Genomic DNA, 12,647 nt, shown 5'->3' on the forward strand with positions numbered 1-12,647 from the left:
CACATGGGGGGCAGCGGGGCTCCAGCCCGTGGCCCTCCCTGCTGAGCACGGCGCTGGCCTCTCCTCACCATCACTTCTTTTCCTTCCTTCCCCATGGACAAGAGCGTGTCTGCCAGAGTCAGCGTGGACCGGTACCAGAACTCCTCGCCGCCGCCCAGGCGCTGCGCAAGCTCAATCATCTTCCTGGCTTGGCCGTAGTTTTTCTCCTTGTTGGCCAACTGGGCCAGCAGCTGCAGGCATTTGGCTTCTGCACAAGGATCCTTAAGCTCCTAAGACAAGACAAACATATATGGAGACAAGATAGGGGAGTGAGCAAGAGAGAGACTGAGATAGAGACAGAGATAGAGAGACAGAGAAAAGAGATGAAGAGACAGAGACTGACAGAGAGACAGAGGTGGAGCGACAGAAAGGGGGACAGACAGGAGGGCAGCGGCTCCGGGCAGCAGGCCTTGCCACACCTGCGTCCCGCACTGGGCGCCGCTCCAGCCCTAAGGCACCTGTACACTTGCCCCGGCACAGGGTGGGCCTGAGCCTGTTGTGCTAAAACCCACCTGGAGGACTGCCCCCCTTCAGCAGCGGCTCCAGCACCCTCCAGCCATCCTGGGGCGCAGCTGAAGGGCTCCCCCGAGGCCTCGCCCCCCAGGCTGGGAGTCTCTATCCTGATGCTGGCCCAGGGCTGCCTCTGTCTTCCGTGCACCGCACATGTCAGGCGGTGTGGGGCGGGAGGGTGGAGCGGGGCCTCGCTGGCCTCTGGACTGAGCCCAGACTTTGAGGCAGGGAGGAGCCCGGTGGCTGGGCCTGGAGAGAGCCACCAGCCGGCAGCTCAGAGGCTGACACAGGAGGCGTGATAGGCTCAAACCTCTCATCCCAAGAGCCACAGCCCCCGAGGGGCCAGCGCAGGCTCGGGTGCAACCGTGGTGGGACAGGGGCTGGAGTGGGGAGAGCGGAGGTGGGCACAGAGAGGAGGTGGGTGTGGAGGCTGGGCACCTGCTCGGAAAGCAGGGACAGCACCGGAAGCTGGTGGGTGCAGCTGGAGGGACCGGTGGCAGCTGGGCTGCTGTGAGGACACAGGGTGGGAGCAGGCGCAGCCTTCCCCAGGAGAGCATGGGGACAGGGCCCAGTCCCTGCAGACACCCAGGGAAGAGCCAGAGGAGGGCAGAGCCCCAGACTCTCAGACATGAGTGGCTGGTTGGCAGGGTGGCATGGGGAAGAGGCTGAGACAGAGCAGCCAAGAGATACCTGCCCACACCTGTCCCCATGCCTGAGGCCTGCACACACCTGTCCCCGTGCCTGAGGCCTGCCCACACCTGTCCCCGTGCCTGAGGCCTGCCCACACCTGTCCCCGTGCCTGAGGCCTGCCCACACCTGTCCCCGTGCCTGAGGCCTGCCCACACCTGTCCCCGTGCCTGAGGCCTGCCCACACCTGTCCCCGTGCCTGAGGCCTGCCCACACCTGTCCCCGTGCCTGAGGCCTGCCCACACCTGTCCCCGTGCCTGAGGCCTGCCCACACCTGTCCCCGTGCCTGAGGCCTGCCCACACCTGTCCCCGTGCCTGAGGCCTGCCCACACCTGTCCCCGTGCCTGAGGCCTGCCCACACCTGTCCCCGTGCCTGAGGCCTGCCCACACCTGTCCCCGTGCCTGAGGCCTGCCCACACCTGTCCCCGTGCCTGAGGCCTGCCCACACCTGTCCCCGTGCCTGAGGCCTGCCCACACCTGTCCCCGTGCCTGAGGCCTGCCCACACCTGTCCCCGTGCCTGAGGCCTGCCCACACCTGTCCCCGTGCCTGAGGCCTGCCCACACCTGTCCCCGTGCCTGAGGCCTGCCCACACCTGTCCCCGTGCCTGAGGCCTGCCCACACCTGTCCCCGTGCCTGAGGCCTGCCCACACCTGTCCCCGTGCCTGAGGCCTGCCCACACCTGTCCCCGTGCCTGAGGCCTGCCCACACCTGTCCCCGTGCCTGAGGCCTGCCCACACCTGTCCCCGTGCCTGAGGCCTGCCCACACCTGTCCCCGTGCCTGAGGCCTGCCCACACCTGTCCCCGTGCCTGAGGCCTGCCCACACCTGTCCCCGTGCCTGAGGCCTGCCCACACCTGTCCCCGTGCCTGAGGCCTGCCCACACCTGTCCCCGTGCCTGAGGCCTGCCCACACCTGTCCCCGTGCCTGAGGCCTGCCCACACCTGTCCCCGTGCCTGAGGCCTGCCCACACCTGTCCCCGTGCCTGAGGCCTGCCCACACCTGTCCCCGTGCCTGAGGCCTGCCCACACCTGTCCCCGTGCCTGAGGCCTGCCCACACCTGTCCCCGTGCCTGAGGCCTGCCCACACCTGTCCCCGTGCCTGAGGCCTGCCCACACCTGTCCCCGTGCCTGAGGCCTGCCCACACCTGTCCCCGTGCCTGAGGCCTGCCCACACCTGTCCCCGTGCCTGAGGCCTGCCCACACCTGTCCCCGTGCCTGAGGCCTGCCCACACCTGTCCCCGTGCCTGAGGCCTGCCCACACCTGTCCCCGTGCCTGAGGCCTGCCCACACCTGTCCCCGTGCCTGAGGCCTGCCCACACCTGTCCCCGTGCCTGAGGCCTGCCCACACCTGTCCCCGTGCCTGAGGCCTGCCCACACCTGTCCCCGTGCCTGAGGCCTGCCCACACCTGTCCCCGTGCCTGAGGCCTGCCCACACCTGTCCCCGTGCCTGAGGCCTGCCCACACCTGTCCCCGTGCCTGAGGCCTGCACACACCTGTCCCCATGCCTGAGACCTGCACACACCTGTCCCAGTGCCTGAAACTGAGAATGGAATGTCCTGAGGCTTTGCTGATGCCACGGAGCCTTTCCACGTTTATCAGGGACTCTCCTCTCTCTGGAGTTCTTCACAAGTGACCCTCCCAGGGAATACACTTCTGTCTGCAGCACGGAGAGCACCTGACGCTGGCAGGAGGGACGCACACCTGGGCCTCCACTCCATCCTGGATTTCCCCCCAGGGCATCCCCTCGTGGGAGACACAGCCCAGGAGGAAAGCAAGGGCCCAGCTGGAGAACGAGACCCCAGAGAGGCCACAGACACCCGCATTGGGACAGGTGTGTGCAGGTCTCGGGCTGACCTCCAACGAGTGAGAACGAGTTCATGGCGGGGAGGGGGCTGGCCCGTCTGCCCTGGAGGAAGGACAGAATGGGACCCTCCAGGTCCTCACCCTCACCCCACACCCACCACTGAGATGCCCAAAAGGACAGAACGGGACCCTGCAATGCAAGAAAGGACCCAGGGCAGCGTGGGAGCAGGCCCTGCAGGAAACTGGGCCATGGGTGCGACCAGGAAAGTAGACAAGGGCATGAAAGGCACTTTCCACAGAGAACCACACGCGTGGTCTAGACCCGGAAGACCCCAAACTCGCTTCCGGACAGCCAGGCGCTGCCCCAGCGGTGGGTGCGGGCGGCCCTACCTGGAAGGCCTGCTGCGCCTCGGACAGGAGCAGCCGCGCGGGCTGGTACAAATCCATGTCAAGCAGAACTTCCGCTTTGAGGGTCCACAGGAGGGGAAAGGACGTGCCTTCCAGGCCTCGCCCCGTCTCTCCGTTCATCTTCAGAATCTGTAACACACCGAGGCCGGCTCTGCCTCTGATGTCCAGGTCTGTGCCCGTCGCCCGAAGCCCAGCTTTCCTCCTGGGCACCTGTCTCTTCTCACCCAACCAAGCCACCCCCAGCTGCCTGAGCTGGGGCCAGGGCCGGCCCTCCTCCCTCCCGTGCCCCACGCTCTGGGGCCCCCTCTCCTGGCCCAGGCAGCACCCTGACTAGCGTGGGGCAGGTCGCTGAGCTCCAGCAATTCAGCATGACCACAAGGGGCCCTCCGCCTCCCGGTGCAGGTCCCACACAGCCCGCCCCCGGCAGGAGCCTGCACACCCCAGGTCCTGTCTGGCGTCTTCCACCAAGTCTCCACTGTGGTGGCTGTGAGTGCTTTCCTACTGGGCCAGCCCACGGGAGGGGAGCCCACGGAGCAGAGGGAGCTCGGGAAGTGGTCAGACCCACCGACGCTCTCTGGCTGCGAGGGCCCCACCCTTCCCAGGCCCGTGCTCTGCACCCCTCAGTCTGCACCCCTCAGTGCCACCCAGGCTGTCTTCTCTGAATCGCTGCTCGGGCCCTAGTGGGCCCTTTCTAGGTTGGTCTGTAGCCTCGTCTTCCCCAGGGACCAGCAGGGCCACGGAGCGGACACACGCCATCCGTCCCGGGAGTTCCCAGGACACCGCCGCACAGGGCTTTGGGCGCAGCGCAGTGGAGACAGGCACCGGGTCAGCTGCAGCCCTGTCACCCCGAGGGCCCCCTCGCTGGGCAGGACAGAGCCCGGCTACCTGGTCCTTCGCCACGAGGGGCCGTATCTCCCCTGGCGGCACGGCAGGCAGGGGCTCGGTCAGCGTCGGCAGGCTTTCTTCCAGCAACGGCTCCCTGGTCTTCTCCTTCCTCAGGGCAATCTCCTTTCTGCAGCTAACGGGAGTGAAACGGGCAACATGCTGAAGAAGAATGTTGTTTCACCAGCAACCAAAGATTTTTAAAATCCCCACGATCGGGCAGCACCGCACAGGACTCCAAACCCACGCTTCTCGCCCAATGTCTCTCCCACTCCAGGTTCATGCATCCAGCGGTGCATCTGCCCTCCTGCCCTGGATGTCCAGACAGAGCTCCACCCGCTGAGACGGGCCAGGCTCCTGTCGGGCCCGCCTCCCCCGCATGCCCTCCGCATGCCCGCTGCCCTCGCCTTCGCCTTCGCCTTCGCCTTTGCGGCTGCACCCAGACCCATGAATGTTCTGGGTCCCTTGTTTCCCCTCCCCTCGCGCCGTCGCAGCCTGGGAGATACCCGCGCACAGGAGGGTCAGTAAGTAAGAAGCTGCACCCAGCAGAGCGCCCCAGACCCTGATCCCCAGAGCTCTGTACCCCTGGGTCCTCCCAACACCCACTGTCCAGCGTACTGGGCGGTGGGGGCCGGGGCGTGGAGGGAACGCAGCCGAGAGCAGGGCTCCTTCCTCCTCGCGAAGGGGTCCCGCTGAGCTCCGCGGCAGGACGCACCTGGACTGCTCCGAGTCCCCGATGTAGACCTGCCCCACCGCGTCCTCGTGCAGGGCCGCTGCTTCTCTCAGCTTCAGGTCGGAGCAGACCAGGGCGAGCCTGGGGAGGGGACGGCAGGAGCTGTCACGCAGGACACGGCAGGCCTGTCGGGCTGCACTGCGCTCCGTGCACTCAAGAAAGAAACGCACAATTGGATGGTATTTTCAATAATTTTTCAAGCTAAACAACATTACTAGGGAAAAGGAAGAGGCGGCTCTACCCAATTCCAGTTAGAGAAAAACTGACACCTTCGTTCGTATCTTTGACTAAATGCAGGTTCCCAATCTCGGGGCCACCTTGTCCGAGGTGCAGACAAGGCACGCTGGGCGGCACCCTGACCACCCATCACCGCCATGCACGGCTTTGGTTCTTATGAAAAACAACTGAAAACACTGTCATGGAAGTACAGTTGCCATGCGATATTACATCTGTTTCAGGGACGACATGGTGGTTTGACACTGATGTTCCTTACGATGTGATCCCCTCCCTAAGTCACAACCAACCATCTGTCACTATGCAAAGTAGCTGTTTATTTTTATTTTTGCCAATCCTCACCTGAGGATATTTTTTCCACTGATTCCTAGAGAGTAGAAGGAAGGGAGGAGGGGGAGAGAAGGAGGAGAGAGAGAGAGAGAGAGAGAGAGAGAGAGAGAGAAACATTGAAACATTGATGTAAGAGAGACATCGTTTGGTTGCCTCCCACACAGGGCCTGACCAGGGCCTGGGATTGAACCTGCAACCCATGTACGTGCCCCTGACCAGGAATCGAACCCAAGACCCCTCAGTGGAAGGACTGATGCTCTAACCACTGAGCACACCAGCCAGGGCAGTTGCTGTTTATTTTGAAAGGATTTGAAGCCCACAGAGAAGTCGCACAAACCCTACAAAGATCTCCTTTGCCCTAACCGCTTTGGCTCAGTGGATAGAGCATCAGCCTGCAGACTCAAGGGTCCCAGGTTCAATTCCGGTCAAGGGCATGTACCTTGGTTGCAGGCACATCCTCAGTAGGGGGTGTGCAGGAGGCAGCTGATCAATGTTTCTCTCTCATCGATGTTTCTGACTCTCTGTTCCTCTCCCTTCCTCTCTGTAAAAAATCAATAAAATATATTTTAACAACAACAACAAAAAAGATCTCCCTGGAAGGGAAGCAGGGATACCGACCGGAGGTGGTAGAGATCTTTGAGGCTCTTGCTGTCCACCACGCAAGCTGAAATCAGGACACCCAACTGCAGGACCGGGATCGTGAGCTCATGGAGGGACATCTTCTGCAGGGCCTTGACCAGATGGTCCAGAAAATACAAAGTGTATGTCTGCACAAACACACAACAAACATGGACGGTCAAGGGGGAGGCAGGTTGGCCCGCTCGCTCACGGGGTCTTTCTCCAGAGAACGCTGTCCTCCTTAGTGCCACGCACCGTGCCTGGCACACAGCGGCTGTCCCACAAGTGCTTGTTCAATGAATGAACGAATGACCTCCTCCCTCCTTCTCTCCTTCATGAATAGCTCCCATTTTGTCGTGTGCAATGACCTATACTTACCACACACAAGTACAGTTAAAGATTCTCACAAGAAACAATCCATTTATGAATGTATTCAAATTAATAGGCAGGTTGGCCCGCTCGCCCACGGGGTCTTTCTCCGGAGAACTCTGTCCTCCTTAGTGCCACGCACCGTGCCTGGCACACAGCGGCTGTCCCACAAGTGCTTGTTCAATGAATGAACGAATGACCTCCTCCCTCCCTCCTTCCCTCCTTCATGAATAGCTCCCATCTTGTCGCGTGCAATTACCTATACTTACCCCACGCAAGTACAGTTAAGGATTCTCACAAGAAACAATCCATTTATGAATGTATTCAAATTAATGTTTTTGTTTCATTTATTTTTCCACTAAAAACTACCAATCCATTAAAAGCAAAATTTTTTTTTCTTAAAAGAATTTCTTTATGGACACACACAACTAATACTTCTTATAATGTTGCACTAGATTTGATAAAAATAATTCATCTTCAGTGGAAAATTAGAAAAGTTGGGTGAACTATTTTAAAAACCTACTTAAAGGCACTGAAAGAGTGAACATCACTGAGAAAACTTACTGGGCCAGGACCTGGAAGAAGGCAGGTATTCGGGGACCCTGACATGTTGGGGTGCACTTGCCATGGGCTGTCTGCTGCTGGAAGAGGCAGCCAAGAGGCTGAATGGTGTCTCTGACTTTGTTTGTGGGGTTGAGGGCCCCCGAAAGCTCAGTGCCCAGGTTGGGTCCCCGCAGCGCTGCACCGCACAGCTAGGGGTGTGGAGGAGTGCAGCCCTCTGGGGGCGCCACCCCAGCCCAGTGGCCTTGGGTGGCCCGGAGAGACTGATAGTTGATGACGCCCAGTGAGGCCGGTCGAGAACGAGGGGTGGGAGAGACGCGGATGTCTCGCAGACCCCCCACACACCGAGAGATCATAAAAGGGCGTTAAGAACAACACGAAGCCAAAATTAATTTTTTTTATATTAAATGGAAACATCCAAGGAAAACGCAACCCACAAAAATCATTACAAGAATAGAACTCTGAGGACTTCTTAACTATTGAGTGAATTGGATCCATCATTTTAAATCTTCCCAAATAGAAGCTCCGGGCCCAGAGGGCCTACTCAGAAGTCCATCCAAACCAGTGGGGCAAGAGCCCGTGGGGCGAGAGCTTGTGGGGCGAGAGTACGGCAGAGATGCCCGCGCTGCCCTCCACCCGCGCCTCCACGCGTCACAGCCAGATCTCACGGGGTTTCCGTGGAATCGGAGCAGCCGACTCGGGGGCCGGCCAGGAGACGCACGGCCAAGGGCCACGCTCTCCACCGGCACACGCAGGGTGTGAGCTCAGCATCCAGACCCTGCGACAGCGGCATGTGTGGCTGATCATTCGCCTCCTGACAAATGAGGCACCTCAAGAAGGGGAAACGGCTCTTCCCCAGACCCACACACACCAACTTCAAGTGGATTGCAGGCCCAGCCGAGGTGGCTCAGTGGTTAGGCATTGACCTATGAACCACCAGAAGGTCACGGTGCGATTCCCGGTCAGGGCACCTGCCCGGGTTGCAGGCTCAATCCCCAGTAGGGGGCGTGCAGGAGGGAGCCAATCAATGCGTCTCTCTCATCATTGATGTTTCTGTCTCTCTCTCCCTCTCCCTTCCTCTCTGAAACCAACACAAATATATTTAAAAAATAAATAAAAAAAATGTGGGCAACGGACTGGACAGGGGGCCACACAGAGGGCACCGTGGCCACAGGTATTGCGAGGTGCCAGGCCTCGCTGGAGCCACCTGCGCAGCCGGCACACGTCCACCCGAGGGCCACAGCTGAGAAGGGGAGCCAGTCGGGTGAGGATGTGGCAGCAGGAGCTCTTGCTCCCTGAGGGGAGTCACTGACACAGCCACTGTGGGAGGCACTTGGCGATGCCCATTGAGGTTGGAGGCACACATGCCCCGCGACCCGCAAACCCTGCTGGTGGGCGTGCCCTCCAGACCCGGGGGCACCGACTCCCACAGCGGCCTCACCTGAGGAAGCCACCCCTGAAACCACCCAAATGTCCGTCCACAGTGGGAAGGACATGGGGATTGTGGTCCAGGTGGGCAATGGAGTGCTCCAAGCAGCCAGCCCCCAGGCCTGCCCCCACGTGACCCCCAAGATCACACACGGGGTGACTCCACTTTTTTTTTAAATATATTTTATTGATATTTTACAGAGACTGTGGGCACCGACTCCCACAGCAGCTTCACCTGAGGAAACCACCCCTGAAACGACCCAAATGTCCGTCCACAGTGGGAAGGACGCGGGGATTGTGGCCCAGGCGGGCAATGGAGTGCTCCAAGCAGCCAACCAACCAGAGCCACAAGGGAGCCAGCCCCCAGGCCTGCCCCCACGTGACCCCCCAGATCACACACGGGGTGACTCCACTTTTTAAAGCACAAGAAACACGCAGAATCACGTGGGCTGAACAAGGCCCCCAAAGTCTCCAGGTGTGCCTCCCCTCCGCCCCCGGGACCTGTGCGTGTGACTTCACGTGGCAAAAGGGCTGTGCGGGTCTGATTAGACACAGGTCCCGAGGAGGGAGGTCATCCGGATGCAGTCACACGGGTCCTCACAAGTGGAGGCGGAGGCAACACTTCCCGAGACCAGCCCCTCCACGTGCTTCTCCCCCTGGGCACGGTTCACGCCGAAACCCCGGCCGCGCTGAGTCAGCAGCCGTGATGGCAGGAGCGCAGGCGGCAGCGTGCCCCCCAGGCCGGGACGGCTCCTTGGTTTACTCACCGGCCTCTGGATGCTGGATATGTTCACGGTAAAGCTGCTCCTGTCCTGTCTGAAGAAGGCGATCACCTCTTCGGGGCAGAAGTAGGAAGCCCACGCCTCCACGCTCGCGGGGGGCTCTTCCACCTCTTTGCCGGAAAGCGGTGTTTGAATCTGTGAAGCGGGCACACAGGGTTTGCTTTACAAAGTGGAGTTGAAAGTCCAGTGGGAGTGTGGGCAGACACCCAAAACTCGACGGGACATCCGTCCCTCCCGGGAGAGCACGGCTTAGGCTCTCTGCCCCGTGCACTGTGACTGGTGCCATCACACACCCTCGTCCGTAAACGCTGGCGCCTGAGCACAGGCGAGAGCCCGGCTCTGTGAGGCAGAGCAGCCCGGACAGTGGCAGGTGGGTGGCAGGAGCACGGCATGTGGACAGGCAGACGCTCAGGTGAAAGGTCGGGGGGTGTGGGACAGTCCCCTGCGATGGGAAAGTCACTGCCCCTCTCACCCACAACCAGGTCCCAGAGGTGCCGGGGGGTCACCTTGCAGGGCCTTTGATCTGAGACTGCTCTGGCGTGGGATAAACGCCAGGGAGAAGCCAGACACACACCCCACACACACCCCATCTCCCATCACGGTCCTAGCTCCCCCCGGTGCCTGTGTGAGAGAGAGATCACTGCCTCCATTTTGCAGAAGAGGAAACTGAGGCACAGACACACTCATCGGGCCCACAGCCTGGGGCGCTGAGCAGTGTCCGCGGGGCGGGGCCGGCCCTCGGCTGTGCTGCCTGCACCTCTGAGAAACCGTTACCTGCTTCGGGTCTTTGCTCTTCTCTCTGTCCCTGTCCTTGACCTTCTCCTTCTCTTTTTTAAGCAACAAATTGGAACTAGCTGCTGCTAGGATTTTACTTTCTGAGAATGACTTTCTTGCTGTTAATAAAGAAACCTGGGGAAATGAAATAAAAATTGGCAACATTAAGAACAGACACCCGTTCCCACCTTCCTCCCGGACGCTCAGATCTGAGGGGCGGTCAGCCTGCGAGGCCCGGCCAGTGAGCCGGGTGCAGGGGTGGCCACAGCGTCCCCGGGGGGGACACTTGGGGCAGCGGGGACATGGGGTGAGGGCGATCCTCGAGGAGGCGTTACAGTGCGTGAGCCTCCTGTCCATGCACCACACCAGGGTCCCCCAAAGGGTCCCACAGAATCCTGGGCTGGGCGGGGAGTCCTTCCTGTTCTTCCTGCTGCCGAGGGGCAGGACGGGGCCTGGGGCAAACCTGCCCTCAGAAGCAAGGCCTGTCTGGACAGAGCTGCCCTGCTGGGGGCACTGCCGCAGGAGGTCCCCAAGAACACAAGGCCGCCCAGAGCTGCCGGGAAGGGGCTGTACAGAGGTGGGGGGGAAGGGGTGCGCGGGTGGGGAGAAGATTCTGGAAGCCCAGCAACAGGGGTTGCTGATGGTCTGAACAACACAGGCTTCAGCGGACTGCCCACTACCCACAGCAGCGTGGGTGACCCTGGCGGGGGGGGGCGGGGTGTTCAGAGAGGAGGGGCCGACTGGAGGACGCAGGACTGATGAGTGAAGTGGACAGGGACAGGGCTTCAGGGAGACACGCTGCACACGTCTTGGTCTTCTTAAAATATATATATATATAACTTTATTGATTTGAGGAGAGGAAGGGAGAGGGTGAGAGAGATAGAAACATCAATGATGAGAGAGAATCGTTGATCGGCTGCCTCCTGCACACCCCCCAGTGGGGATTGAGCCCGAAACCTGGGCATGTGCCCCTGACAGGAACCGAACCCGGGACCCTGACGCTCTATCCACTGAGCCACACCAGCTAAGGCACATCCTGGGCTTTAGAGAATCTTTGGAAGCAGCAAAACTGAGCCCCAGCCTGGTCCTTGGAGGAGCGGCGCCCCACCCAGCCCAGCGGCCGGGCCCACCTGCCAGATGTGCCGGAGGAAGGTGTAGGCCATGAGGCAGTAGTCCTGGTAGCCGGCGGCGCTCGGGGTGCCCAGCAGGGCCAGCAGGATGTGGGCGCGGGCCAGCGCCTCCAGCTGCCTCACGTTCCGCAGCTTCTCCAAGAAGACTGTCCCCAAGTGCTCGGACCCCAGGCTCTCCGGGGCCTCCTGCATTAACGAGGGCTCTCCTGGAAGAGAGGGCGCCCCGACTTGGTGTCTGCAGCCGTGGCCTCTTCCTCTCTGCCCTTCTCCCAGGCCCCAGGGGTCAGAGGACTGAGTCCTCTTCCAGAAGGGGCACCCAGCCCTCGCCGGTTGGGCTCCGAGGATAGAGTGTCGGCCTGTGGACTGAAGGGTCCTGGGTTCCATTCTGGTCAGGCTGCAGGCTCCTCCCTGGCCCAGGCCCTGATCGGGGCTCGTGCAGGAGGCAACCGATGGATGGGTTTCTCTCACATCGATGTTTCTTTCTGTCTTTCCTCTCTCTTCCACTCTCTCTAAAAAATCAATGGCGGTGGCCGGGCTCAGGGCCCACGGCACGCACGGCCTCCCGGCCACAGGGCTTGTTCTGACCACACACAGATTTCCATTCTCGGAAAGCCTTACTTTTCAACAAGATTTTTGTAGCAGGAAAGTTTTGTGAATTTGTTTGCCGGAAGAAAATGTCAATAAAGGAGAAGCCACGTGATCATACCAAAAAAAAAAAAATCAATGGGAAAATATCCTCAGGTGAGAATAAAAACAAACAAACAAACAAACAAAAAATGGAAGGTGCGCCCACCATGCAGGGCCCAGGGCTTCTCCCCTGAAGGGAGACAGCAGGCCTGACATCTGGGGTGCCATGGCCATGGCCAGGCTGCGAGGAGACACCGGTCCCAGGCCCAGGGTAGGGGGTGGGAGCGATGGACCTTCCCCTCCGCGGGTCACCCTAGTTGGTCTGAGCTTGCCCTGACGGGGCTCGGCGTCGAGTGGACGAGTCCACGTGCTTCTAGTGCAGACCGGGGGTCGCCCTTTTCCAGGGCCCCCGAATCTGCAGGCCAGGATGGAGGCCGTCTCAGTGCTGCAGCCCAGCCTGGGCCAGCATCATGCGGCCTGTCTGGGGGGGCATTCCCCTTTTTGGTGTGAGAGCGCCCTCTTGCTGGAGCAGGACCCAGAACAGGAGCCCAGCAGCCACGCTTCCCCCTCTGTCTGCTGGGCGTGGCCACTGTCCCTTTTGCAGGTTGCCTGTGGTGGCCCCGGGTATCCACTGCTCACCTGCCCCAGGCCCTGGTCCTAAGAAGGCCCTCAGCCTTGCTGACAGCAGGGGCTCGGGACCAGCCTAGGCGGGGGAAAGAGGGCTGGGGGGTGC

General features: G+C 60.8%; 1 protein-coding gene across 1 annotated transcript in view; it reads right to left on the reverse strand.

Annotated features, from left to right (window-relative positions):
• CFAP46 (cilia and flagella associated protein 46) overlaps positions 1-12,647 on the reverse strand; it is a 61,554-nt gene that overhangs the window by 18,792 nt on the left and 30,115 nt on the right. The window contains exons 29-36 of the mRNA XM_014550606.1: positions 11,288-11,493; positions 10,158-10,292; positions 9,369-9,518; positions 6,244-6,392; positions 5,044-5,142; positions 4,332-4,464; positions 3,429-3,575; positions 69-269 (exon numbers count right to left, since the gene is read on the reverse strand). Coding sequence (XP_014406092.1) covers positions 69-269; positions 3,429-3,575; positions 4,332-4,464; positions 5,044-5,142; positions 6,244-6,392; positions 9,369-9,518; positions 10,158-10,292; positions 11,288-11,493 — 1,220 coding nt within the window. The remainder of the gene's footprint in view (positions 1-68; positions 270-3,428; positions 3,576-4,331; positions 4,465-5,043; positions 5,143-6,243; positions 6,393-9,368; positions 9,519-10,157; positions 10,293-11,287; positions 11,494-12,647) is intronic.

The sequence above is a fragment of the Myotis brandtii genome, unplaced genomic scaffold (assembly GCF_000412655.1).
Source record: "Myotis brandtii unplaced genomic scaffold, ASM41265v1 scaffold604, whole genome shotgun sequence".
Taxonomy (NCBI): domain Eukaryota; kingdom Metazoa; phylum Chordata; class Mammalia; order Chiroptera; family Vespertilionidae; genus Myotis; species Myotis brandtii.